Genomic DNA, 26615 nt, shown 5'->3' with positions numbered 1-26615 from the left:
TCAATTGTTAGTTACTCTACATTTGACACATCAAAAAATACAAAATTGCGCTTTGTTGTTTATCAATTTAAAATATGACAAGAGAAATCGAGAGGTCTCCCATAGTATTTAAAAAAATATATTTTTCCATTTTGAACCTGTCTGAAAAAAGGTCTATGCAAAGATCCCTTTTCAATCCTTGTCTGATAGAGAAATCACCAGAACATTCAACCTCCTCACTTCACTCATTTGTGAAACAGCAATCTAGCATTGCTTTACAGCAGCTGGTCACTCATCTGATCTTTTGTTTGGCCAGCAGCCTTTCAGTTAAACACCCTTTCGCTCTCTCCAAAGACCACCTGAAAGGCCTAATGCTGATGTCTGATCATTGTTAACAATACTGGAGCACAGTTGTTCTGTCAAATGATAGTTTAACACTTTCAATCCCGCCTGACCTCTGTTGTGAAGAACTAAGAGTATTTCATGTGTCCTCACCATGTGAACTCTGCACTGTTCCAGCGCTAGAACAAGTTGTTATTTAGCCTTGTTTCCACTGTGCTCGTGTATGAAAGACTCTGGATTTGCTGAGCCTACCTGATGTTTGCGATAACGCCCATAATACCTTCACAGAGAACTCCCCCCTGCTATCTCTCTGGCTGTAGCTGAGCTGATATTACCACAACAATTAATTTCTGCGGCTTAGTGATGATGAAAGCGCATGTTGAAAACTGTCTTTCTGGCTTTTTTCAAAGCTAATTTAACATCTCATTATTTTGATGAGCATAATTTTTTTACGTAAAGAGGAAGACGGTAATTGTGTTGCTGGAGATGTAGATGAAGCAGAATAGGTCAGACGGAGGTATAGAGTTGGTTTTGAGGGGTTGATGGATGTCAGATGGAACAATCTGCTATTTTGCACATTTGTAGAACAATGACGTGGAAGAAAGAAAATCTAGTTGTGTGCAGTTGTAGTACTTTATCACAACTGACACTTGATCAAATGAGATTATATAATGTACAACTCTAATTTCCAATTCTTATTTGAATATAGATAACTTATATGCATATATATATATAATCAGTTGCTGAAAATAAGATATTTTACTATTTTATTTAAAAAAAACAATAGATATATATATTTAATTTATTTTTTTAATGAATGGCAGAAACACCAGTCAAAGAATTAGGGACCACATGACAAGTTTACATTTTTGCCTTTAGGATTGTTGCCGATGCAGGGATTTCCAGTAAGAAACATGTCCATTCTTAATGTGATGCCACTAAAAGCCTCACTCTCAATCATCCAATATTAAGCTTCAACCTCAGATTCTCACACTTTTCTTTAGACTCCTTAGGTTCATATCTTCTCAGTATGAGATCCCAGAACAATGATTTTTTTTTTCCAGTACCTTCTTTATCAGTAGCAAAAGTGACAAGGAAGTGTGTGCAACAGTGAGAAGGACGGAGGACAAGGCAGTCTGTGGTGAAATAACTGACCACAAAACACTAAAAGGGGAGAATAGAAATCCCATTTTCTCTGGATCATTTGACAATATTATGTACTGTGGAATCTTCAATGTTTTTGCGACTTTATGTCAAAGAAACTTTTCCCAATATCGTTCCACAATTTTTCACGTTTCTCTGGAGATTGCTCAACCTCTCCCTGGCTTTTATTTCTGAGAAAGAAACTCACTCTATTCAACCAGTTATATAACTGATTCTATCGCCGTCCAACCCTAGGAGGTGGAGTCATACGCAGTTATCTTTTGATTGTTTTGACCAGTAACTTCAATATACTTCAGTTCAATGTAGTTTCCATTATTCAATACACCTGATACACATCCTGATGAGTTTGATTCAAAACTTGCGATAGAATATTCCATAAAAACACAAGTAAAACTCTGTATCTGTACCTCACTTCTCTTTTATCAATAAAACAAACTTATTCTTCATAAATACTGTGTTAATACTTTGTTTCACTGTGACTATGCACAGGATAAAGTGGTTTAGAAGATGGATGGATGGCGGGATGGATGGATGGATGCAGTTTCAAGCAGGGGAAAACATGATAAAACCAGGATCAAACCGTGCTCCCTTGATGGAGCACTTCATTCACAGATGGAATAATATTTCATCCACTTACTGCTAAGACTTGACAGGATATTTCATTTTTTCTAAATAAAATCTATCAAGGTGGTGCACTACTAGTAATATTGTGCTCTTTGCTGGTGTCAAATGAATCAACGCTCAGATTGATGAAGTATGATGATGAGAAGCACCTGCAACACCGGCTGAAATTAATTACCAACATGCAGACGACGCTTGTAAAAATAAGAAAATGTTCATTTGGGGGGTACAAATATATATTTGGCTCTATGTAGGTAGGCTAACCTTGGCTAACACTAAAGATGACCACCACCTCAGGGAGGAGGACAAGGAGAGAGATCAGCTCTGCAACTGTTTTCATCCACGACAAAGGTATTGGATGAACAAACACACTAAACCTAAACTACCTGCTACTGTATTAACACAAGTTACAGTTACTTATACATTTTCAGATGTGATCCTCTGAGCAACCTGTGCTCAAAACTTTATCCATTTAACTGTACATGCATCACATTCTCTCTCTCTCTCTCTCTCTCTCTCTCTCTCTTTCTCGCTCTCTCTCTCTCTCTCTCTCTCTCTCTCTCTCTCTCTCTCGCTCTGTCTCACACACACACACACACACACACACACACACACACACACACACACACACACACACACACACACATAGACACAAACAAACAACTGAGCACACTCCCAGCAGAGAACGGAGAAGGAGTGAGTTGGATTAGTTTGTACACCGGTGAAAATTGGCCAAACAGTCCCAATTATGGGATAACTTCAGCTAACCTAATACACCACTGCAATTACCTGGCATCAGCCCCACTCGTGCACACGCACAAGCAGAGACAGACAAATGCAGGTACACACAAACGCACACCTGCCGTGACAACAGAAGGTGCTGATCTAATACAGTTGGTCACTTAGAGCGAGAGGAAGAACGATTGGTCCTCCTCTGTCTTCGAATCCTTTTGTCCTGTTCTTCCCACTATTTGTCTCCTGTCATTCCCCTGATTGTAACGCCACAGTTCCCAGGTTCTCCCAACTGTTGTCTCCCCTCTCTTAGCCTGTTTCTTCCTCGTGCACACACACACACACTAACAAGGATGTGACCTGTCATCTGGTGTCCAGACTGCAACCTCCACTGCTATGTGTATGTGTTTCACAATCCCGTGTCTCTCTGGCCCGGTGGGGACCCATTCCTTTGTATGTTGCAGCGAGGGTGAAATGAAGCGTATCATAATGAGCCATACTTGTATGTATTTACCTTTTCTTTGCAAAACAAATTGCAAGCTTAGCATCTTTGTTGTGTCGTTTGACCAATACTGAGGTTTACGTAGACCTGCTGTGAATTATTATTTTGAATTTTTTTTGAGAAAGTGCAATTCACACCAGTAACTAAGTTAGGTAACTAAAGAAGTTACGATTACCTGCAGTGACCCTGCAGTCAGGAACTATCAGGTCTTTTGTAACTCGGAGCTCAGTTCAGTTAATCTGAGGCACACTTACATACAGTAGGTGGATGTTTGGCTTTTATTTTCTTTACATCTGAGCAAAATCTTGACAGACATGTCAGTGGACCGCACAATGAAGCGCCCGCTGATTGATCGATTTAAGTCCTTCTTCTTTGCCTCCTTTGCCATTTCCTCTCTTGCACCTTGTTGTGTTTGCGCGTGTTTACCTGCATGTACCTGTGTGTGTTTATCTGCGCACGTGCTTGTGTGTCTCCTCAGTTGTAGTAGCAGTGCTCTAATTGCATAGCACCGTTTGGGACAGGTGGTGGAAGTGCTAGTGACAGTCTATTAAGGCAGGATATCCCTGTTGCTATTAGCAGCAGATTGCCCTGTGATTCTGTGGTCTCCACATTCACCCGGCATTCACAGGGGCCCACAAATTCTACATTATGAATTTACAATAGAATGGTTTCTCTAATCACTGCACTAAAAGGCAGTAATATTTCATTTGCATGAGGATGACTCACACAGGAATTTCTTATTTTGTTATGTTTTTTTTTTTTTTTGTCGAAGTGACTTTGATGCTATTGATAACAATCCACATTTTTATCATAACATCTCTTATTGCAGGTGGCAAACTGGGATTTTAGTTAGATTTCTGCAACGAAGAAGTATGTTGAATTAATAGAAAAATGCAGTATTCTGTTCATCACATCTTTTAAGTGGAAAGTAATTTTGTCTTTAAAAACCCCACCTTGCAAACTGTTGTAAATTGTTAATAAAATCCCTTAAACCTTACCTGAGAACAGGGTGTATTAATTTGAAAATGTTGGTGTTCGGGAGGAAGAGATATTCGCTGGTTTTTCGTGCAGGAAGAACAGCAGCAACAACAGGCGATGTCCAAAGCTCTTTAAAATACAGCTTGATGTTTTTTGTAGTTGAGCGGTGAAAATGTTTCTGAGTGGAGTGAGTGCTCCGGTTTATTATATGCTCTGCCACCCTCACCACCCGCTGCAGGTCCAACTTGTTCTCTCCTGTACAGCTGCAGAACCTCAAAGTGCAGCAGGAGGTCAAGAGGCTCTCTGTGGCTGACTGGTAGAAATTAATCTGGAGAGAATGAGGGAGTTTTCAGATTTGTATTTTCTGTTAATGGATAATGTTCTTTTGGCACATTTTACAACATAAAGATATGTTTCTGTCCACGAATGTCCAAACAAACATCATCGTCTGCTGTCAGCACAGTTTTTATTGCCTTGCAAAGTGGAACTATGGATTTAAATCCAGAGATTATTGGGTTATGTTAATGATAACCGTGTTAATGAACGATCTGAGCAGAAATCCATCTGTTGTTGGCAATTTTGAAATGTTGGCATATTCCTAGACTGTGCATGTTTTATATGTTCAGTGGGCGTTTGTGAGGGGTTCGTTTGCATGTGTGTGCATCTTTGTGTCGGTGCTTTATTGTTTATGTCCCTGTCCATGTGTGTGTTCAGGTGGTGGCAGTGACAGTGCAGGGAGTCCCGAAGGACGTGCAGCCTCCTGTGGTCACAGCTGTAAGCCCCTTCTCTCTCCACACGAGCTGGTCTGAACCCACTCATCCCAGCGGCATCATACAGCGATACCTCCTGAACCAAACTGGGGTTGGAACCATATTTACAGCCACGGGTGGAGCCAGAAACTACACTGTGACTGGTAAAATACATGGAGAACTATTCTCTTGCCATTTTCCCTTTTCCTTCCGTTGTTTCCTCCCATTTGTATTATGATCAATTCTTCCATTTTCCACCTTGTGAGCAATTTCCACCTTTCATACCTTCTTCTTCTGTCTTGTCATTTCATTTTTTTTCTTCTGGCTTGTTAAAATGTGATGCAAACTATTTTGACTTCTAAGTCAAATCTCAAGGTAAATTTGTTTAGAGTGGCTTTGCAGTACTAGATAAAAAATAAGTAAGCCAACACACACATATCAGATATAACAATTTCACATAAAAAGCAAGATATTTTAAAGATAGGATTTAGATCATTTAAAAACCATATGAAGGTATAATTATGAATAATTTAACCTAAGCTAGGCCCTGAAAGCCTGAGAAAATAAATGTATTTTCTGGACATAAAAACAAGCAGTGGGGCACATGTCGTGTTATGAAAGAGGTGACTGCTCCAAAGTTTTTCCAAAGCCAATTCCTCAAGCACCAGTTCAGATCTAAGAACAGTTAAAAAGTCATGATTTAGTGTCTTTTATGATTCTCTCTGCTTTAGTTCAACCTCTCTTAAAAAAAAAACGTTAAAACACAGACGAGGAAAAAAAACCCGACTTACTTACCGGTACTTCCTTACTTACTTACTTACTTGCGTTTACAAAGAAATACTTTCAGAAATAAGTGCAACATCCACTGATGAAAGTGAAGCACGGACACAACAGGCAGGTTTCCTCATCCTAACATTGTAGATCTGCACATGAACACGGCGATGTCAATGCTGGGTGATTTGTGAGTCTTGTTTTATCTACCCAGAGGAGGACCAGTGCTGTTGGCCCTCTGCCATCAGTCACAGCACAGACACACTTACTCATGCAGACACAAACATCTGCATGAAACATTGTCAAGCAAATGTGAGCTGTCTGCATTAAAACCAAATGTATCAGAGACAAAAGACATATACCAGCTGAATAATGTCACTGTGCACATCCTCAAAGGCTCACTCTCTGTGTTCAGTGTTCCAAATGTGATTTCATTACCTCCTTTTAAATTTTAGTGCTAAAAAAAAAATCCAGTGATGATATCTTTTCAAGCAGAAATTCAGTGGCATTTTCCCCTCACAGCCTTCCACTCTGCTCTGTCTTGGACTCGGACCAGGCGTCAGCTTTGCCAGTAGCCAATAGACTATTCCCATGGTGCCTGTGGTTGGCTTGTATGGTCAGGAGTTGTGTGCATGTGTGTTTGTATGTGTAGGCATGAGGCAAAGCAAACAATGCCAAATAGAGATGGTAATGTGCTGTAATACTGTACCATCCCCATGTGCCAGTGTAAGCAACCAGCATGTGTGTGTGAAATTCCCCCCGTCTCCCAGTGAGACCCTGGAAAACCATGCGTGCACAGCCAAAACCACTACTGGGGCAGCACGTCTCTCCCCCTTTATCTCTCCGCTTTCTCTTTTTGTTTCTCCACTTTGTGGAGCTTTTTCTCGCATCAGATGCTTGGTTCTTTAGTATGTTACAGTCTTATTGTATTGCAATATAGTAGAGTAGCTGAAGCAGAATGTTTCATCGTCACAAATGATTACAAATTACTATTATTTTTATCCCAAACATACTGAATCAGAAAGGACTGAAATGACCCCAATGAGAACTTTACAGTAGCTTATTGTGTAAGTTTGATAAATCTAAAAACAGACATTGATTTTCTTTTTTCATCACTTTATATTTAGCATGAAATATGTTTACTTTCCGAGCATACAAATAAGTATAAAATATAAAAAAAGAATTGCCATTATCATCATGTTAATGATAATCTTTATGTTTAAATTCTGAAGTTTCAATGCTCCATACAGCTTTATACAATTCATACCTGGACCAAGATATTCTGGCTTTCTGTGCTAAGTAGATTTCTTTTCATACCTGCCTCAAACGTTTGCACGGTAATGTTCATCATGTAATGCTTTTATTTGACTACTATAAGTGAAAATTAGAAAGAAAGAATAGCGAAAAATCTACAAACTTAGTAATTGGAGAAAAAAAAACCCTGGATGACACTTTTGAAATAAAGAATGAAGAAACAAGAAGATTGATAAAAAGATAGATGGATGAATTGAAAGTGTTTTTAGTGAAATATGAATTGAAGTAATTGCTGAGCTATTCTCTCATACTTAATGTTTAATATGCCGTTATTCATCTCCTTCGCACCTCTGACATCGTCAGGAGACAGACATCAATGAGCTCATACACACAAAAAACGAAGATAAAAAGGGGCAATTTAGGTAGAAATACATTTACTGTGTAACTTATTTGATGCTATAAATATCTGCTTGGCCAAAGATTCATTTTTATTTTGGATTCTCAATTAAAATCCCTTTGGCCTGGGTCTGTAATAAAGTTCTTCATGTAACACTGTGGGTGAAGGCAGGGAAAACTCAGGAGAGGTCAGCAGACCACACACACACACACACACACACACACACACACACACACACACACACACACACACACACACACACACACACACACACACACACACACTTCAAATTCAAAGATTAGAAGAATATGCAAACCCTGAACAGAAAGACAACAAGCCTAAATTCAAAATGTAGATATTCTCACTGTGAGACCAACTGTTATATAATGACAGATAAAAACGGATAAGATTAAAACTTTCTCTCTGTTTTCTAGTCCAAAGTGTCACCATAACTTCATGACACATTGAGTGCAGAATATAGTTTTGTATGTTTCCAGAAAAAGAAAACTGTACATACTAGTGGAGCATTGTTTTTGTTATGAAACTTATTGTCTTCAAAACGTGCTTGTAGTGTGAGAATGAGAACTGACACAGTAATCAGCAACTTCAAATCTTGCATTCAGAATATATATATATATATTTAAAAAAAAAAAAAGCATATTGGCTTTTACGGTTTCTTGTTTATCAGCTATTTGCGTTCGGGAAAGCAAGAACCAAACGCTCATTAATAGCATTTTAACAGTTCTGAAAAGTGACACTTCATAGGAAGAATTAAGTACTACTGTACAAAGACACCCCATGTGAATCGATATTAAGTATTGCCATCATTAGCTCCCAATGAGTTATTGCCTGCAATTATATAGATTATGGCATTAATCATGTGTTTAATTGGTGTTTTGTAGGCTCGTTATTAATTTAGAACAGCAGGGAATAGAGTATGTTCTTTTATTTATTAATGTGCTTCGCCGCGGTCTAACTGCTCTGTGATATAGGTGGAGCCATGTAGACTTGAGAAAAGGAGACAATGAGATCGACGGGAACCTTTTTCTCATCTATCAGTTTTCTGTCATGAGTGTAGCATTGCAATGCTTGGAAAGGCTGTTTTCTTTTTCATTGGTCAGTCACAGCTACATGCTCCCACACATTCCAGGACTATTCTTTCTGACTTGTCTCTTCCAAAAATAGCCTATTTAGGCCTCGTCCTTTTTCTGTTGTTTTTTCATCAGAGAGAGACAAATATGGATCACTGACACACTGCAGGAGACTCCACAGACGTGACAAGTCAGCCAATATAAGGTCAATAGCACTCATCTAATTGTAATCAAGCCAAATGAGCACACACTAAAATTTACTTAGCAATATCAATTTATGTGAAACTTCAACCACTGGTTAAAAGAATAGCAGGTTCAAAAAGATTCTAATGTCACAGTGATCTATTGCAAATTTTCTTTTACATTTTTAACTTGATGTTTGTTCCACTGATCAAAATCATTGTTTGACAAGCCACTAAAGTAATAGTTATTGTAAGGGGGAGTAATTAAACATTTGGGTTCAAATATAGATTGTCTGTGTGTGAGTGTGTGCGTGTTTCTTATTTGTATTGACTTCAATTATTGAATTTAAAATATATAGAAGTCAGCATAATGTCCCTTTAAGCCTTTGGTGTGTGTGCGTGCGCGCGCGTGTGTGTGAACCTGATCTCATTGTTCCATCCCAGACGGTCTCTGCATTAGGGAGCCACAGACAGGAAGTCAAACTCTTAATTATTTAAGAGAGGTGTTATCAAAGCTCTTTTCTCTCTCTTTCATCCATCTTTCACCGTTTTGGTTTTTTTCTATTATATTCTTGCTTTTTTAGCGTCAGCACTTTCTCGGATTTTCTACAAACTAAACAAACTATTTTTTGTGTTTCTCTCCAAAGTTTCTTCTCTCCTTAGACTTCAACACTTCACAACTCTCCTGCTCTCTCCATTTCTTTCTATTGGCATGGCTTATTTTCTACACTCACTCTCTCTCTCTCTCTCTCTCTCTCTCTCTCTCTCTCTCTCTCTCTCTCTCTCTGTCTCTGTATCAGGTGGCAGGCATGGTATTGCAGCCTGTACCCATCATCCTCTCATATTCTCTAATGCAAACAGGGGATGGCAACCTGTCAATAAAATGCCATTTTAAATCAGTTCTTTTTACTCCAGCACACACATGCACACATGTGGTTAAAAGAACAACCGTCACTCAGGCGGGCTCTCTCTTTGCTTGGATGTGAGCACCAACTCTTTGCTCTGTCCTGCCGCCAAAGTCTCTGTGTCTGTGTTTCTCTCTGTGTCTTACACAAGCACACGGATCTCCGGTGTGTCCAGCTCGTGCGGTGACAGTTACAGCCTTGTCTCACTCAGTGTTAGTGAGCCGCTGGCTGCTCACATCAAAAACCCCCTCCACCCGTTTTTCACTTCCCGGTGATCACTGTTAAAATGATTGAAGCTTCCTCTGTCTTTCCATAATCAAGCATATAAGCACACAAGTGTGTGTGTGTGTGTGTGTGTGTGTGTGTGTGTGTGTGTGTGTGTGTGTACACACACACACAGGTAGGCCGCACACACAAACACACACTCTGGCTCTTGCGCCCAAGCGCCCAATGATGAACATTGTGTCATTTCTCTAGCAGACCAACACTGCCCTCTTCAGGCTGAGTTTTCATTGTCGTTTTAAACAGAACTGTCAAAGGTGTTCACGTGAATGTTTGCATGCACATGTATTTAATAAGGAATGTAGTTCTTCTTGTTTCGGTCTATATTAAATATTAGGAAAAAAAAATCAGGTCAAGCTTGCCCTTGTATTTTAAATTTTCTTTCTCCTTTCAGATGGAATTGATACATTTTCAAGCTCTGATCAGTCCGCTCTGCTCCCGGACACGAGGGTACACTATAATTAGTAGATGCTTCAAAGCTTTTTGATTATTTTGTTTATGTGCACAGATCTCATCTAATTTTATTAGCTCTGAAGCGATTGCCTCGTCTTTATTACAACATGAAGTTCACAACTTGCGGTCCCCCGTAAAGCATCACATGCCACATTTGTTTGTCCACTTTTTCTTTCTTCTGCAAGGACACAATGTGTGTGTCTGCAGAAGAACACGTAGCACTGGGTTTGTGTTTCTTCAGTGTTGAAACAATCGACATCACATGAGTGTGTGTGATATCATTTACTACGGTAGAGTGCACACATGCATATGCACACGCTTAGTTGCACAGTTAAATAGTGTATCAGAGCCTTACGCGTCAACCCTGGTACCTTCCTATGGCTGGCAGATTTTCTTTATTTAACCCAAACACAGGGCAGCATTGTGAGAACATTTGCACACATGCACACAGACACATTGATCAGAGGTTGTGTTAAGCATGGCAGGCTGCGAGGCATGTTAAGCAGGCTAAGCAGCAGAAAGAGACGTGAGCAGGAACGTGGTGAAACGTTCTGCTGTTCATGTTTGCGGGTCTGTGTGTGTGTTTTCGTGCGCATGTTCTTTGCTGCATGTACAACAGCTGAGGCAGACAGTAGGGTTTCCCCCTCCATGTCTCTATATAGACAGAAATGGGTATTTTTGATTATCAGTTTTATTATAGCAAGTTAGATATTACATGTTTAAAATGTCATTATTTCAGAGGAGTGGGGCTTATGTGAGTTTTTTTGTGACATGTTTGCGTGTTCTCAACTGTTTATTGACACCAGCATCAAGCCGTCTTATAGGGGGAAAAAATTGTTTTTAAGCAAATCATTTTTTTAATACAAAATGCAAAACTTTAATTAAAAAAGTTCTCTTCAAATTGACTCACTAGATATTCTTTGAATATCGCAAAAAATACATTTTCATCCTCTTAGATCCTACAGATTTAATGCAGAAATAAAGAATTCAACACACTACATTATGCTGTCATCCTCTTGAAACAAAGTCATTGTAGTTCTTTCATTTTCCTTTGAATTTGATTTGCAAGCTGTTGTACGCTGTCAGCTAAGTGAATGACCATAAAACATCCAGTCAACCCCCGAGTGGATTTGCATTCATCCTCATACGTCCACCATACGATGAGAAGCGAGCAGGAAATATATCTCAGAGAGAGAGAGAGAGAGAGAGAGAGAGAGAGAGAGAGAGAGAGAGAGAGAGAGAGAGGAGAGAGAGAGAGAGAGAGAGAGGAGAGAGAGAGAGAGAGAGAGAGAGAGAGAGAGAGAGAGAGAGAGAGAGAGAGAGAGAGGAGAGAGAGAGAGAGAGAGAGAGACTTCCAGTAACCACAAACTGTAACTTTGTTTAGGCAAACGTTAGATTTTAAGCAACTTCCAGTATTAAATGTGATTTGAAAAACTGATTTCCTGTGGTTGTATTTAAAGGATCTCTGTGTGATTTCTTTTATACTGCATAGTGGGTTCCTATAAATAAATCATGTCTGGACACTGTAGCTTAAACCGCATACAGAGGTATCATAATTATCATAGATCAAAAGCTGATGACATTACAGCGTTGGACCGGTCCTATCCCATGTCAGTTCCGCGGCTGCCCATCTTTACGTTGTTTCATTATTGAGTTATGGCATGCATAATTTAACACGGACAGATATGGATCCATCCATGGAGAGCGTGTGGAAAGAACAGAGGGTGGGAGAGTGAAAAAAAAAAAATACAGAAGATCCAGTGATGTGATCCAAAAATCTTTTCAATTTCTCTGTTTGACTTTTTCCTAATATTTTTTCACTTTGCCGTTTCTCGTTTTGTAACACACTCTTCTTATCCCCCCACCCCCATTTTTTTTTTTTTTTTTAAAAGCTCACCTATCCAGATGGGAGTGAAAAAAGTGTTAACATAAGTGTACGGCATGTGCTTGTAAATGTTCAACCTTTGATCCTATTCACCACATATTAATCCAAGTTTCTATTCGACAGGTTTGCAGCCATTCACTAACTACAGTTTTGTGCTGGCGGCCTGTACAGCTGTTGGATGTGGAGCCAGTTTGCCATCCACAGGATACACCCTGCAAACCTCACCCTCTGGTATGCACACATGAAAACACATTCTTTTTTTTTGGGGGGGGGGGGGGTTCAATAATGTAGTGTATGTTTTTTATGTGGATGTGTATGTTGTAATTTATTTTTTCCCCTTTGTCCCCCTTATGTGTTAAATAGTTTTAAAGCTATTATGATATTGTATTTATTTGCTTGCTGAAAGGAAATTAAAACCACAACACACTACGTGTTGAAAAATAATGATTAATTCAGAAAAATAAACACATAAACCCCGTTTGGTTATTTCCTCTTCTTTTCCTCTCCGATCGACTCATTTCTATGTTCCCCTCCCACGGCTCTTCTTCTTGTTAAATCCTCCCCCTCATTTTGCTCCTCTCTCTACCCTTCACCTTTCGCTTTCCTTCTCTTCTTCACCCTATTGGCTACAGGAAAATGACAACTTTGGTTGTATTCTGCCATGAATTATGTCAAGGATTGTTAATAATGAAGAACTGGGATGATCCCCCTATCTTCAGCCACTTATTTGTTTAGCACGTCTCTCATTTCCCTTTTTGTCTTCTGCACTGATCTTTTCGTTTAACATCTGTTTTTGTGGTCTGTTGCTGCTACCCATTTCCATCCTGGTCCTCCTCTTCAAACCTATTGTACATGTTACTCCTCTGCATGTGGCCCTTATTTCTATTTATTAATGTTCACTTCACAATATCCACACATTTTTTTTTTCTACTGTGCATTTGTGATCCCTTTCCAATACATGACCCTGCAACTTTTCTTTTCTTGTCCTTGTACACTCTGACCTTTCATCAGCTGTTTGTCCTCTGCTTAGCTTAGCTCATTTTATTTTGATGCTGTAATATTCCCTCAATAAAACATTATTCTTTGTAACTTGAATGAATTTCCATTCAAGTAGATGTAAACATATTTCTTTTAAATAGATTGTGCTCATCCCGGCCGGAAAACAAATTTTAGACTTCTTGTGATTTGTTTAAATGTCAAAAAATAATTAAATAATTCCTTAAAATAATTTGTACCATATCCTCTATCAGTGTCCTTATGTCCTTCCTTTTTGCAATGAGTTTTCTCTCTTTTCATTCATTTCAAGATTTGGATTCTCCTTCGATTATATCTTAATCTGTGTTTTCAAAACATGGCTGTGTTGTCTGCAAACAACATAGTTCCCCAATTAATAGACAAACGCTTTTTGTTCTTTTTCTGTATATCTTTGAAGCGCTTTAATCTCGAATCGGTATTTAAAGTGATGCTCCTAACTTTCCCTTTCAGAACCTTCAACAGCTGGTTTGAAATAAAGAGACGCAGCACTGCTAATTATTTATAGTTATAAACTAATTAAAGTAGAAGACACTCACTCTTTCTCCTCTTTATATTTTTTTCTTCTTTTTCGCTGAAGGTGTGTGGTCGAGGCCCGAACACCTGATAATAAACACATCTGCCGTCGAGTTGTACTGGGATCAGCCGTCCCAGCCTAATGGACAAATCACCCAGTACAGACTGAACAGAGACGGTCACACTGTTTTTACCGGAGACCACCGTGACCAGAATTATACCGACACTGGACTCCTGCCAAACCACAGGTAGAGAACACACACTCCCACACTAACACACACGCATGAAAACAAACACGTCTGAAAGCATGCACAAGTACAAGTCGCTCATAAAGAAACGGGCAACTTGTAGCTTTGTAATTAATTTTTCTCCTTAGAGTGTACATGTGGGTGTGTTTTTGTGTTGGTATATGAGGGCGGGTCACCCTGCTTTTAAAGCGTCCTTTTCACTTGCTTCATGTCTCTCTGAGGACTGCAGTCTGTATATGCCTGTTTGTGTCATTTAATGAGCAAATATTTGACATACCAATGGCAGACGCAAACACCGCTAGGCACGCACATTAAAATCACAAATCAGATCTGGCTTTTGCTTACAGAACGGCAGCAGAGCGTAGATTTTATTTATCTGCTAATTTTCATTTAACCTTTATTAATCCATCTTTTTTTCCCCTCCAAAATGGATTTTCAGCTTTAATTATGGGAATGTAAAACGATACCTTGCCTCCTTCCCTTCCCATCTATGCAGTCTCTCCCCGGCCTCCTGTCTCCTGAGACTATTTCTCCTTACCCCAAATAGAATCCTTGGGATAACACCCTGCAGTACTCCAATCTTCGCTATGTGTGAGTGAAAGAGAAAGAAAAGGGATTGGAGGAGAAAGATAGGACTGTATGCGTGTGTGACGTTTAATTTTCCCTAATTCCAGATAGTCCGCCAGAAGGCATTCCTGTCCCGACCCTTTGCTTCTCATCACTTGTCTCACCTCCTATTCACTTCCCTTTGCTCCCTATCCTCTCTCATACCTCATTCCTTTCCTTTCTCCCTTATTTTCCCAATTTAGCCCTGCACCAAGAATTACACAGGGAGCACCGGCCCCATTATCCAAGCAGACTTGTGCATGCACGTACAAGTGTGTACCCCAGCATGCTTTTGTGTCTGTGCGCGAGTGTCTGTGCGCGAGACTGCTCAAAGTGGCCATTGATTATTTATGACAATGTTGATTAGCTGTCACTTTGCTCCGGCAGCCCAGGAAGTGTCTAAGATGACGAGAGAATTAACCTATTCCCTCTGGCTGGCCCCGCAGGACACACACACACACACACACACACACACACACACACACACACACACACACACACACACACACTCTCTCTCTCTCTCGCTCTCTCTCTCTCTCTCTCTCTCTCTCTCTCTCTCTCTCTCTCTCTCTCTCCTCTCTCTCTCTCTCTCTCTCTCTCTCTCTCTCTCTCTCTCTCTCTCTCTCTCTCTCTCTCAGACTCACACTCAAAGCCAAACAGATGCAAATGCCCCACTCACCGATTACCTATCCCACACACACACAATTTTACTTTTGATATCCCAAGGCGGTGTTTACATTTAAGTAAATATCTTCCAGTGATGAAGTGTTTAAATTCATTCTCCCACTGAAACCTTATGCCATGATAACGTTTCCCCACTACATATCACCACACAGCTGCTTCCTCCCCTTCCTCCTCTTGTGATGTCTGGCGCTCTTCCTTAATCTTCTCAGTGGAGTTGGCGTGTTTCAATGAGATGCATTTGTTTGTGGTTTTGAGTGTGGATGAGAAAACAACTGGGAAGTTAAAAAAAATAAATAAATCAAGACTGTGCTCTAAACCAGTCCAAAGGCATTAATGGGCTCCTGTTTAACACGCAGGAACAATAACCCAGGACCAATGCCTATTAATGCATGTGTGCTGGAGTTTATAGCAAATTAAAGGCTTTTAATGTTAAATGGTGGCCCACTTACACAGCTAATGTAAGCTTTAGCACCAACCAGCCACACGCTCTTAAAAGGGGAATCTATCTTATGATGTCATGGCCATGAGAAGTGGAGAGCGGGTAAAAAGGCACAGAGACAAACATATATAGAGAGAGAAATGGAGATGTATGATGAAGAGGAACAAATGGACCTCAAGTGTAGTCTTTTTATTAGCCTTCACATAGATACATATGGAGAGATACTTTTAAGTGCTGATGATTTGCAGGAGGCAGGATTTTCTTCACATCTTTACAGATTGAACCGGTTTCCTGTTTAATTGCAACTATGATGCAGATCATTTGAAAATTAGACCGAGAAACACATTATGCAAGTAACAGTACAATTAAAAGTTCATTCAATTTATTTTACTAATTTTCAGATCTTAGAAGCCTTTTTTTAACGGTGTTTGCATGTTCTCCCCACAGTGTGTGCGTGGGTTTCCTCCGGGTTCTCCGGTTTCCTCCCAACCCCCCCAAAAAACATGGACTGGGGGTCCCTGAGCAAGGCGCCCCCCCAAGCGCTGCTCTGTGTGGCTGCTACCGATGGGTTAATTCGGGAAGGAATTTCCACTCTGGGGAATAATACAGTTCTATTGAATAAAAACATCAATAGCAGCAGTAGGAGACTGTAAAGCAAAATAAGAGGAAATGATGGGAAAAAAAATGCCATTGGTGTCATGTTTGAGAAGTAACACAGCAACAGGGATCTAAGATGTTTAAATGCACAATACCCATATGTTGGTGTTTCATAGTATTTTGCTTCGAGATTCACAGAATTACTCATTTGCTGTCTCTTATGACTCAAACTTTCTTCTGCTCAACATACAAATGCCCAAACAGTGAAACCAGGAAAGTGACAGCAACCCATCAATAAAATCAGAATGGCATGATAATAGGAGGCCGACCCTTTGTTTAAAAAAAACTATCATAATATTCTTAGAGGAAAAAGGATTTATTTTTTTTTATCTTTATTTTTACAAGTAATCTTGTTGAGACACATGCTATCATTTCCAAGCGAGACCTGATAAAACACAAAACTCAAACTTACATAATGATACATAAAACTACAGGCAGACGTGTCAGTTGGAATATAGGTTGCAACTATTACCTTTCTTTACTAATTTCTGAACTTCATTTCACCGATAACATTTCTTTTTTTCCCCAACAACCCTTGTAGGTATTTGTATGAGCTGGAGGCTAGTACGGAGGGTGGGACTGGTGTGAGTGACAAATATGTTGTACAAACACCAGTCTCATGCCCTACTGGGATCCCACTGCCCCACAATGTGACAGTGTCTGGCCCCTACTCCATCTCCGTCGCATGGCACTCTCCTGGTGAGTAGCAGTCAAAGTTAAAGGATGCATGGATGGATGGCTCTTCAGGCCTCAAGTCATTTGACAGTTCTGAAAGCTTTGCAAATGATTATCGATACCAAACCTGAATTAAACATTTGTTAATGCTTTTTAAATTGGCATTTCTTCAGTATTCTTCAACATTCTTCCCTTTTTGCCTTTTTCTGTTGTTGTTCAAATAAAAATATGTGAATTATATAGAAGATGCTTGAATACTGGATGCACAAACAGTTCTGAAACAACTACAAGTTTATCATCCTTATAATGTAGTCAGATATTCCTTGAGACTTTTGCGTTTGTGTGTTGAAGGGGATTAAGGGTATTACATTAAAGGTGTTACTTACAGAAAAGGGACAGAGAGAGAGGTCAGATTCAAACAAAAGCCCTTAGTAGTTTTATTCACCTTCTGGCCTCTCAAGGCCTGGACACATACACAGGCATACATGAGCATACACTTGGGGCTGAGTTTCATGCTTATGGGGCAGTGATTGTCTGCCCTAACCCATCTATCATTGACTATTACTCTCTCATTAGGCTGATTTCCCATCTCAGAAACCGTTTAAAGGGCCAACTAGCAAAGACACTTCACTTTGTTGTGTGTGTGGAGCTGTGTGCCTCTTGTTTCTGTCTTTGCATCTGTGTTTATGTATGCGTGTTTATAGGTGTGTATTTGAGAGTGTGTGTGTGTTTGTATATGTGTGTGTATGTGTGTGCATGCACATCATTGTGAGATATTTCCATAGGCAGGCCTATTCTATTGTCATTATGGGTTGATTTTAAAGGTGAGGAAATATCAGCTGGGTTCTCACGCTTGGTTAACTCCCTGAGTCCAGAGTCTGGAGTATTTTCATTTTGTGTGTGTGTGTGTGTGTGTGTGTGTGTGTGTGTGTGTGTGTGTGTGTGTGTGTGTGTGTGTGTGTGTGTGTGTGTGTGTGTGTGTGTGTGTGTGTGTGTGTGTGTGTGTGTGTGTGTGTGTGTGTGTGTGTGTGTGTGTGTGTGTGTTTGTGTTTGTGTTTGTGTTTGTGTTTGTGTTTGGGTTTGGGTGTTGGCGTGTGTGCGCGCGCGCACCTTAGTCTCTGCCATTGTGTCCATGTGTGTGTACGGGCATGCATGGGTTTGTGACCTCATATACATACACTGACTGCCAAAGCACTGACGTATGGCTATTAAAAAGACATTAAGGGTCTGATCAATTCTCTAATCAAGGTATTTCCACCTCTGCGTGTGTGCGAGAGAGAGACAGAGAAAGAGAGAGATAAACTGTATGATTTTTGATATATATTGGGAGTTCATGTATGCATTTAGAATTGTGGACATCATGCATGTGAAATCGAGGAAGGCAAAAAGCTGATTGCTTGTAAATAATAGAGCTTAAATATCACAGTGAGTTGATATGTCATTATCACCTTTGTGTGTGATCACTCATAAATATTGCTGTATGTACATGTGTGTGTGCATGTGCACGCATGTGGATTACATGAAAGTATGTTAATGCAGTCAAAGTAGGTTCACGTACGAAGCTCCATGTGCTGAAGTCAAAGGAGTGTGTGGGTGTGTAGAGGTGCATATGCGAGTTTGGGGGTAAATAATTGAAGTCTTTCATTTGTCTGGTAATCAGTTCATTCTCAAGATATCCAGAGTTCATGAATGTTGAATAACCCATCACTATACAGTTGGCCTGAATTATGGAAAAACCTCCAGTGAGAATATTAACAAAGTCTGTGTGTGTGTGTGTGTGTGTGTGTGTGTGTGTGTGTGTGTGTGTGTGTGTGTGTGTGTGTGTGTGTGTGTGTGTGTGTGTGTGTGTGTGTGTGTGTGTGTGTGTGTGTGTGTGTGTGTGTGTGTGTGTGTTTTGTTGTTGTCCCGTTGTGTGGTGTTGTGTGAAAACAATCTCTTGACTGTGAAGCCAAGATCAGGCACCATTGAAAAAAGATTATAAGTATATACCTCAAATTATAAGTTTGAGAACACAGTTAGGTGTTATACACTTTTGGGAGTTATCCAACAGGACCTCTCTGTATGTTAATCAACTATTTAACGCTGACCATTGTTTTTACGGTTTCTGACAGTCTTGCACATTGGAGGCCTCAACCCAACTTGTCTTACCAAGTCATGTCTTAATTAGTTTATGCTTTTCAGTGGGTTTTAGAAATCAGGATGCTCAGACTTTTTTTTGCAAGTGCCTCCAACAAATAATATATCCAGCTAATAATGTAATGTGCTGATGTCATGTACCATTCCACAGGTCAACTAAATAGAAGCCAGCCTGTGAACTACAACATCCTGTTCAATCCAGGCAGGAACACTAGTGTAATGCATCAAGCTGGGCGACATCAGCACCTAACTGTGACAGGTCTAGAGCCTTTCACCGCCTACTACATAAGAGTTCAGGCCTGTCAGATCGGTAAGTATTCTGCAGTTTGAAGGATTATCTATCTGTTACAGAGTCACCACCAGATTCCCATAAAGCTGCGGTTCCACCACGCAGTGCGTAGTCCATGCGGGAGCGGAGCGGGAGGGTACAGTACAGCTAAGCGCAACCAGGCCAAACTCTGTTACGCGGTCCCACCACAGAAAGTATGGTTAATATGTAGAAGGGGTTGTGAACGATGCAGGGACGCGTCGAGCAAAGAACTTGGAGGCGGCCGGCGGCCAACAACCAAGTTGTTCTCTGTGACACAGCACAGACTTTGTCATTGTGAGCAGCAGCGTCCAGCTCCCACTGAATCACCTCCTCTCCTGTTACTGAGAGGAGCGTCTGCACCTCGTTGAAAGACCGCGGTGTTGTGTCGCACGCCGACGTTTCAATAAATCGGGTTAACAAAACAATCAGTGAGCGCAAGGCGGCATAAGTAAACGACAACAGGAGGGTTTACGGCAGATGACATATTTAAATGTTGCGGGCAAGTGGACATTGGTGATCGTCACTACCAATCAGCAGACGGCTGAGTCCTCTGTGCTTGGTACCTCAACGGAGGGGTGACGTAAAATCATAGCCAGTGGTCACGGTTTTTTCCGTACATGCACACAATTGGAAACATGCAAAAACCTGTCCCGTCCCTTCCCGCCCCAGCACAGAAATTGCAGTGGGACCGCGGCTTAAGTAAAGTTATGGACCCGCTATCTGCTCTCTCATTTTTCAAGATTCTTCACATTACAGTAAAGTCAAATATTACAATGGACACATACACTCTCAACAACATACAAAACACACAGGTGTTTGTTCTCAGGCCCATGTGTCTTAGAGTAGATTTCTTTGATATGTGTAAATCTAATTGTATACAATTGAAATGCATTATTTCTTAAAAATGTGATTTGGTTGTTTATGTCTGTTTTTCCTTTTTGTTGAAGGTTGTGGAGTTGGACAGGGGGTGCAGGTTCGGACTATGGAGGCAGTTCCAGAAGGCCTTATGTCACCCACAGTAAAAGCAGTTGGTCCCAATGTCCTGGAGATTCATTGGTTACCGCCCCAAAAACCAAATGGACTTATCACCTCATATCACATATACAGGTACCGTACAATTATAATATGACTACTCAACAATGCAATTTCAGTCATTTGAATTACTCTAAAAAAGTTTTTTTTTTTAAAGAGTCATTTGGTGATGAGGTTCATTTACTGACCTATACAGATTTTAATGTATAATACAATTTGCCTTCAAGAAGATATTTTGAAAAATACTATATTTACAATGCCTGTCATCTGGGAACTTACTGCCTTGCTTGAGCTCTGTGCAGCTTGACGCAACTTCTGTCAAAAATAACTTTGTCGCAGAGTGTCAAGCAAAGCTGCACCTGTGACAAGTGAGGGATGCCTCTGAAAAGTGGTGTGGCACTAGTCTAGGACGGCCCCTGATCAGTCAGAGTGCTGCAGGATATATCTGTCTAATGTAAAATAAGGGTTAAATGAATTTGCAGTGACCTCCAATCAAATTGCTTAGACAAAAAAAAACAATCTTTGTTCGTGCTATCGGTATGATAAAGTCGTCAATAAACATAATCCAAGTGCATAATTTGTCATCAGGTTTACCTTTTCAACTGTATTAAACATTTCCACAGGGCTGTTTCTACTCCTACTACGCTGATTACATGTTCTTCTGGGAGGTTGATAGTCAGTTGATAGTCAAGCTGGTGTAAGAACGATTCTAGTAGTGATATAATTGCATTCTTGGAGTAGAAGTCCTATTTTTATTTTGTGGATTCAGAGACATGATTTAATGCTGCCATGGAGTTTTATTGTTATATCTAAATGTATGTGTAAAGTGTCTAATGTTAAAAAATGGAACATTGAATTGATTAATGACAAGCAAACTTACTACACTACGTTGATTTTATGTGCCTATACATAACAGTGTTATCGTGTGCTCAAAATACCGAAGTAGTATATCACAAATGAACACAAATATTCTGTACATATATATGGTATACATACTTACCTTTGTACTCAGAAATACAGGGAAGATTTGGAGTCTTGAACTAAATTTCTTTGTACTTTGTGAATGTGTGTCTGTGCGTGTGTGTGTGTGTGTAGTAATGCATGCTGAAGGTCGTGGTCTGCTTGTTGACCAAAGAGTTTGTGATCTGTATGCAGGGTCAGACCAGACTAAGCCCTTTAAGTCCTCAGGAAACACACATTAGCATAGCAGCGCGCGCACACAAACACACACACACACTGACACATTTGGCCTGATCAGACTGAGGCAGACAGGGACTTGGATAAAACAGGAAAATCTCTCTCTCGTACACACACCTGAAACCCTTCGTAATCACAGACAAATGGGCTTACCAAGGCATGAGGGTGCTTGCATCAGCCAATGACCCACACACAATGTTTAAGGCGTGACGTTACATTTTTAAGTGTGATTCCTCACAAACTAAAGCTCTATCACTAACTAGGTAAGGTATGATCAAAACTAACCAAAGTCAGTGTCCATGCTTTGTCTCGTGTGATTGCTATAATCTGAACCATATCTGCATCAAAGATCTGGACTTTCAAACAAACACAGAAAGACAATTAAAGGCAGGGATACGTTTTGTGATTTTGGCCTCTCAGATGAAAGATGATCAGTTGTGTCTATGGTCTTACAGTCTTACAGTGGGAGGGGTCCTTGGAGGGCCATTCTCATGATGATAGCCTATGATTACATTCTGACAGTGTTAAATACTTCACAATCACTATCTCCCTACAACTTAGAGCTACTTATAAACTTATGCAACAATGTAAGTGACACTGTCGTTTTACGTTGTTTACTAAATGGAGCTTATGAATATTATGCCATGAAGTCTTCTGTCATTCCTAAATTTATAAAATCCACATTGCAAATTACAGGAACAGGAACAAAGCTCTAAGTTTAAGCACAGTCAGGAGACTTGAGATTCAACTTGTGATGGGAGTCCGTTATGCTTTCTTGCAGCACGTGTTCATGGCATAAGCTGCAGCAACTCCTAACTAGTTTAGGGACACAAAATATGCAAATGAGAAACAATTTTTTCAAATGCATGGATTTTGTTCAACAGTTGTGTGACACATCGGATGTCAAAAAAAGCTAAATAACAAGGGCAGGAGCTGCTGAGTATATGTAGACCCCAACCTGGATGAAGCTTATTTCTCAGAATTCTTAATTAGTAAAAAATAAACTGAGATGGTTTTGAGAAAGCATAATGGCTATGAGACTATTTTGTAAAAAAGAGTTGTGAATTTTTTTTTGTTATTATTATTTTTTTCATGTGTGATGTTCATAAATCATGAAACGTGTGCAAGGCCCTGTGACTACCACAAGGAAACTGTAAATGTTTTCAGATATTTTGAATCGTTCACGTTATGTCACAGTCTAGTGACCAGCGGTATAAATGATACAGGACAATGCTCCTGCTCTTTGGTCACCTTTATATGTAAGGCTTTGGTAAGCTTTCATCTGGAAACAACAGCACCACAATAATCCAAAGAGTGCATTCATCCCAGAACCCAGCAAGGCTATGAAAGTGTTTGAGTTGTCTTCCCAATGTCTGACATGTCATTTAATTCCATTCATAACTCCATTTGTTTACATTAACGATCTCATTTTAGACTAAATTAATTATTTGTAACATCCTCACTGTCATTAGGCGAGATTTTTTATTTTATTCTTGTTACCTACTGGCTCACATATAGCAGGAATAATAAGTCTACACAACAAGGGAAAAAAACAGATATTTATTGACACAGATACAAACAGAGCGAGTTGGACAGACTTGAATTTGTGCTGATCAAAATTAGTTGACAGCCCTCCCACGTTACCCCAGGTTTTCTCTTTGGTGGGTCATAACTCTCTTTAAGACAGTTGGAAGGGGACCACACAATGCTCCAATGCACTGAATTAGGTTTAAAGAATGCTGGAAAATGTATTGAGGTTTTGGGGACAATGTTTCTCACACCGTTGACCATCAGACTTTGAACATTTCAGCAAAACAGTGCTTGACCACATGCTTCATCTATCACAACAACATGACTTTGCAGTAAAAGAGTCCAACATGCCTGTAATGCAATTGAGAGTTCTATGCATTCATAGTTACTCTTTAAACAGTCCTAAATTTGAAATTGAAAGCTTTGATGGTCTCTTGCTTATAAAAACATAATTGCTGCATTGTGTGCTGCTTTGAAACTTGTCAGATCAATTCCTAAATTTTTATGTATAACATGTTTCAATGTTCTTTTTGATTTTAGCCATCTGAAATAAACTGTGTTAAACAGTTAATTCAAGAATGCATTTTCTTCAGACGTCCATTAGGAACAGAGGAGGAGCTGCTGGTTTTCATCTGGTCCACTGGGCGCCTTGAGTTTTTTGATGCAAGCCCTTCTCTGCGGCCCTTCACCTACTTCCAGTACAGGGTCCGGGCCCACAACTCCAAAGGCTCAGTACTGAGCCAATGGGCTTCAGGGCAGACATTAGAGGCAAAACCACAGGACATGGCCCCTCCCATTGTTACACCCTCTGGTAAGTACACTTAGGCCCAGTTTACACAACAACGAATGTGAGTGTATCTGCAAAACTTTCTTCACTTTTGGGGGGTCCGTTTACATGACACCGGTGTTCAGATCTACTGTATCCGCAAAGTTTTTATGTCGGCTCCGAACGTGGAAACATTCTTTCGCGCTCCTGCAGAGACTGCCGGAGGTTATGAAGCGCTGTTACTGCGCATGCGAATATTTCCCCCTCCCTCCTTTCTTTTGAGAAAATAAATCCTGTACAATGTACTTTTCCACATTATTTCTAATTAATATTGTTTATATTTTTCATATAGCTAGTATATGTCCATATATATTCAGTATAGTATAAATGGCTTTGTGTCTTGCGACGAATGATCTTCTTTGCGCATATGACGGCGCCCCCCTGAACCCATCACTCAAAGCTGTCAGCTATGAAGTGGCGTTTTAACTTTTCAACTGCACAGCCTATTTGTTTTCAGAAATACATTTCTGAAAATCGTATTTCTGAAGACCGTATCTGAGCCGGTGCACCCCTGTTGAGTTTGCACTCTGGGCAGCTGCCCACATGGCCCCTAGCAAAATCAGCCACTGCTTATGTTTTTTTTGTCAAATATACTTAATATCTTGTGTTTTTATGTCAAACATTCTTAATAATCCTTCCAAATGTGTCAAATATACTTTGAAATCCAATCCTTCAAATCACTAATGCTGAAGAAAATTGTGGTGGACGAGTTGTCCGGAATCCCATGGACAAGTTGTCCCGGGTTGCAGTTTTGTGGACGAGTTGTCCTTGGACAAGTTGTCCTACAATCGTGTAAATGCACTCCTTTTTTTTAACGGATTAGGTGTTGTTACGTGAAACGTTGTCGTGTAAACGGGGCCTTAGACAATTGAACACGGGCACATTTGAAATGTTCTCATACAAATACTATTTACTTGGATAGGTGCGTTCTCATTTCACCTGAAATGGAGTGAACCAGGGCTCCCCAATGGTCTCATTTCCCACTATAGACTGGTTTATAAGAAGCACCAACAGGATCCAACGCTCAACTCAACTACTGTCACTGCTCTCACTGTACAGGTAAATGCGCACACACACACAGACATACAGCAATTACTGGATGATGCTAGAACAATCACATCTCCAATCACAGGTTAGGTTTTTTCACCATTGTTCAAGTTTCTATAAACTGATAGGAATGAAAACCGATGCAGAAACCTGAACTGATATGGAACAATGCATCTACAAAGCAATGTATGGGTATGGCATATACACACGTTAAAAACTTAAGAAGCATATAATAATTACCTGAAAGGTTCAGTGAGAATGTGCACGCCTGCTTGTGTATGCTGGTCTATTGTCGCGTGTGAAAAAGTGTAGACTCTACCTGTGGTTCTGATGCCATCTGTTTGCCAGCAAGGGGCCTAAAAACACACATACCCCCACACAAACACACACACTTCCCACGGCCTCATATTCTCTAGGGCCTTTCCCACAATCCTGGGGCTGGTTCTCCAACACGGGCAAAACAAAGTCATAGTATGAAGAAATTCTATATGCACATGCAATGACAGACATGTACTGTCCTAACGGCTGCGGTCTAGACTGAAAATGAGTCAGCATCTCAGTAAGCAGTGTAAGTAAATGTTCATCCAAAGTTGCACTGAGTCATTGGCGTCCCCTCTGCACAGCAGTGCTAAACCGGTCTGTGTTTAGATTCATATTATTAACTTACAATTCACTGTGTTGTTTGATTCCCTTTAAAAAGAAAAACTTGATCTATCTCTGACTGCAGTAACCACAGAGGACCAAGAAACACCTGATGAAAGAAAGTAGTGTAATTCAAACAAAAGAAAAATAGATTTGGTGGTGTAGGTAAGAAAGAATGTAAAAGCAAGAATAGGTGAGATAAGAACGGGGGGGGGGGGGCAAACAAGAGGGGGGTGAGACAGAGTGATAGATGGGGAAAGAGTGAGGAGGGCGAAACAGAAACAAGAGGTAGAAGTATAGATCTATATTCTGTCCATACGTGTGGCCTCTTCTCCCTTCGTGACCTTTGGCTTGTCACTCATAATTAATACAAGATGTAAATGGAGACCTTTCACCTTCTCATTGATATGGAACACTCTGTTTGTGTGTGTGTGTGTGTGTGTGTGTGTGTGTGTGTGTGTGTGTGTGTGTGTGTGTGTGTGTGTGTGTGTGTGTGTGTGTGTGTGTGTGTGTGTGTGTGTGTGTGTGTGTGTGTGTGTGTGTGTGTGTGTGTGTGTGTGGAGAGGCTCATTGACATGGCATAGACTCATTTCGGTGGCGGTCATTTGTCATGCACTTGCCTTTGCCACATGCACTGCGTTGTTTAGCAATTGACAATGAAAGTGTAAATGAGAGACAAAGTTCTCAGACTATTAGGAAAGAGTAGCTTTTTTAAAGAACTGTTGAACAATTGTACTTTGGCTTTGTATAG

General features: G+C 40.2%; 1 protein-coding gene across 1 annotated transcript in view; it reads left to right on the top strand.

Annotated features, from left to right (window-relative positions):
- The window catches only part of ush2a (Usher syndrome 2A (autosomal recessive, mild)), a 204730-nt gene that overhangs the window by 151384 nt on the left and 26731 nt on the right, over positions 1-26615 (top strand). Inside the window, exons 65-72 of the mRNA XM_080458072.1 lie at positions 5033-5231; positions 12411-12518; positions 13900-14083; positions 17011-17168; positions 19432-19590; positions 20538-20697; positions 23943-24160; positions 25098-25234. Of these exons, the coding sequence (XP_080314198.1) occupies positions 5033-5231; positions 12411-12518; positions 13900-14083; positions 17011-17168; positions 19432-19590; positions 20538-20697; positions 23943-24160; positions 25098-25234 (1323 nt within the window). The remainder of the gene's footprint in view (positions 1-5032; positions 5232-12410; positions 12519-13899; positions 14084-17010; positions 17169-19431; positions 19591-20537; positions 20698-23942; positions 24161-25097; positions 25235-26615) is intronic.

Source organism: Lipophrys pholis (genome assembly GCF_963383615.2).
Source record: "Lipophrys pholis genome assembly, chromosome: 2".
Taxonomy (NCBI): domain Eukaryota; kingdom Metazoa; phylum Chordata; class Actinopteri; order Blenniiformes; family Blenniidae; genus Lipophrys; species Lipophrys pholis.
This window is presented reverse-complemented; position numbering and strand designations above follow the sequence as displayed.